Genomic DNA, 3,123 nt, shown 5'->3' on the forward strand with positions numbered 1-3,123 from the left:
AAGATGCATTAACACTGGCAAGGAGGTACAATCTGAAGTTACAAAAAAAGTTTGCTTCTAGTTTTGTTTTTCTTCCTAGTAGAGTGACAGCTCAGCCCCATATGAATATCCAGACCTTTCTACCTCTTCCCTGCAGTAAGAATCAAACCGCTCATTTTAATGAGGCCATAACCCAACTGAAGACAAGACCTGAACAGAAAAAACTTATATTACTATCCACTTTTCTCTTTTAGAAAGCACAGTTTAAAATTGAATAAACGTACTTTAATATTTCTGAAGCTCTCTTGTAACCACAAAAACTGTTCTCATCCTCTTCTGCTCCTCGTGTAGAGCTTTCCCTTGATTATCCAGTTCTCCAGGACACATAAACGAGAACAGTACCTGAACTTACTACTCCACATTCACATATTTACGCCTAAAACAGTCTGGGGTATTTTTCTCTTGTTCACTGACTGTGAACTGTTTTGATGAATTTATAGGGCATAAATACTTAATCTTTCTCACTTCCAGCTCCTTCAAGTTTGTGATCAAGTGAGTATTCACTGTGTAAATCCTTGTTCTTGTGAAGTTATCGTTCTCGTTGTCTCATAGAAAAATAATCATTTCACAGTCAGTAAAATCCCAAGCAGTGCTGACAAAGTCATGGCTGTTTGATGACTACAACACAGGCACCAGCTCTTCCAATATTTAAGGAAGCCATCTGCAGAAAAACAGATACAAATTAACTGAACAGGAACAAGCAATGGAAAAGATTGCAAAGTGCTATGTCAGCATTGTTCTAAAATGGTCAAAACTAATGAGAGTATAAACTCCTAAAAATAAATACAACTCATATTATCATAGTAATGTAGTTTTAATATTGCTTACTTACACAACATCTTTCATTTGAAAATGTGAGAACAGAAAAAAAGAGGAATTAATTTAGAGCTGCCTTCAATTTTGTGAACTGTTGATATGCAACAGATTTCTACAATCTGTAGACTGCAACTGATTCTTCCACTTTTGCCCTTGAGGCAAGGTCAAGGCTACCAATGCAAAAATACCAATGCTGTATGGTTCCAGTATTCCTAAAGAGATTCAAGTGTCCTTTAGAATTAGTTTGTCAACTTTAGACACTATTCAAGACAGCACAAGTTTTAAGAACTTTAGGAGACTGGATCTTGCTGAAACTAACACAGGAGAGTCAGCTTATATTGCATGTAATAACAACACGCTGTAATTAGTGGCACTGTAAATATCATAGCATTTTTACATGTTTCCTAACCATCTCTCCAAGTGTATTTGTTCATGGTTTTTAATGTGGACCAGTGGTTTTGGGCTAAGAATCTTTCCAAACTGATTTCTTATTTCCTACAGAATGTCATAAAAATTTAATTCATAGTTGATTAAAAAAGATGGGCTTCTGCATTAACTTTAAACCACGCGTGTCTACATTAAATCTTGTCAACAGAAGCTCCCCTTTACAATCATAAAAATAAGTAAGCATTCTTGTGTATAATTCATCTGGCATATTTCAAATGTTTATTTTAGGATAAGCTCATGTTTTCACAGTAAGTACCTTTTCTACACTAACTTTAAAGGAAACTTAGGGTGACTAATTCAGACATAAATTCAGATGTAAACATCTACACTGGTGGAAAAATTAATTTGTCAGCAAGTCTTCAACAGAATTAATAACAAAAAGTGTTGTAATGATCTTTTGTTTCTTTTTAAGTCTATGCAATAAATTATAATCTTTCCAAGCACTGGTGTGCCATAAACAAATACATTCCACAACCTAATCACTAGATCCTAGTTTCTTGAATCTACTATTAATTCTTTTATGGTTCAAAATTAAGAACATGGATACAGTTCAACATTTCAAAATATCTATCAAACAGAAGAAAATGGAATCGAAGAATCAAATGAAAAGTTGGCTCTCTCCAAAAAAATAAACACATTTTCATATGAAGGATCTTCAGGACATGTTGGTTACCAATTAAAATTCCAGAGCAATTTTGATACTTTTTGTGACATTTCTTCTGCATGAAGAAAGACGAAAAAAATTAATTTGCTATAGAAGCTGATCAGAACAAGAATTTTGTCTGAAATGCAGCAATGTTTTATTTCTGATGACTGCTTGTTCTATCTTTTCCCATTTTCCTGTCTTCAGAGGAAACTCCTTATATAATGCTTCATAAAAACACTAGGGCCAGTTTTAGAACTGTGGCAACCTCATATAGTGTATTTTTTTCAAAAAAAATTGTTTTTATTTGCAAGTACCAAACTATGTTATAGACAAAAAATTATATATATATAAAATAAACTTTATGATTACCTGTGTCCATTCATTAGTCTGAGGGTCATATGCTTCCATAGTGTTCAAATATGTCTGACCATCATAGCCACCTACTGCATATAATTTGTCACCAAGGAGACAAACACCAACAGCATCTCGAGGCATACTCAGTGGAGCCACCATTGTCCATGTATCAGTTTTTGGATCATATCTGAGGAAAGAGAAAGGAAACTCGATGTGCAGGGAGGAGATAAGCATCAATTCTTGCTCATTTTCATTTGAATACAGTCCTATTTGCTGGGTGAAAAAAAAATTCTTTAGCATCCTAGCCAAAAATATTCTTCCAAACAAGTTCTTTCAATATATTTTTTTTATTAACTTTATTAACTAGAAGCTGATAATCCTACGGAAAGCATGAAATACATGTGCTTTGCAAAAAAAAAAATTAAAATATTCTAGGCTCCTACTATGAAGGATGACTATAAGAGCACCTGTGGCTATTTCAGTCAGTCATATTTTCAGTAAGCAGCTAGTAGGGATACTGTTTGAAGTCTCACATATTTGGACAACAAAAAGTTTAATTTTGTTTTTTAATATAGACACTGCAGTAAAAATGCTAGACTGTTTTGCTTGTAATAGCTTTCTGGTTCATAAATATGACCTTAAAATTGGACAATAAGGATTGTCTGTAACTTTTATTATATTGTTCTTGACAGCTAAATACATTTTGAGAAAAACATCCATTCAGCTACTAGCTGTTAATCCTCCTGTCTTTTGGAGGACTTCTCAGAAAATAAGATGTTAACATTTTTAGTGTCTAAAGTACCGTGAAATGTATTGTGTAG

The 3,123-nt window shown here is 33.5% G+C and overlaps 1 protein-coding gene across 1 annotated transcript in view; it reads right to left on the minus strand.

Moving 5' to 3' along the window:
• Positions 1–325: 325 nt before the first annotated feature.
• The window catches only part of KLHL1 (kelch-like family member 1), a 132,699-nt gene continuing 129,901 nt past the window's right edge, over positions 326–3,123 (minus strand). Inside the window, exons 9-10 of the mRNA XM_009082453.1 lie at positions 2,318–2,489; positions 326–700 (exon numbers count right to left, since the gene is read on the minus strand). Of these exons, the coding sequence (XP_009080701.1) occupies positions 641–700; positions 2,318–2,489 (232 nt within the window). The 3' untranslated portion in view covers positions 326–640. The remainder of the gene's footprint in view (positions 701–2,317; positions 2,490–3,123) is intronic.

This window comes from Acanthisitta chloris, unplaced genomic scaffold (assembly GCF_000695815.1).
Source record: "Acanthisitta chloris isolate BGI_N310 unplaced genomic scaffold, ASM69581v1 scaffold2609, whole genome shotgun sequence".
Classification (NCBI taxonomy): Eukaryota; Metazoa; Chordata; class Aves; order Passeriformes; family Acanthisittidae; genus Acanthisitta; species Acanthisitta chloris.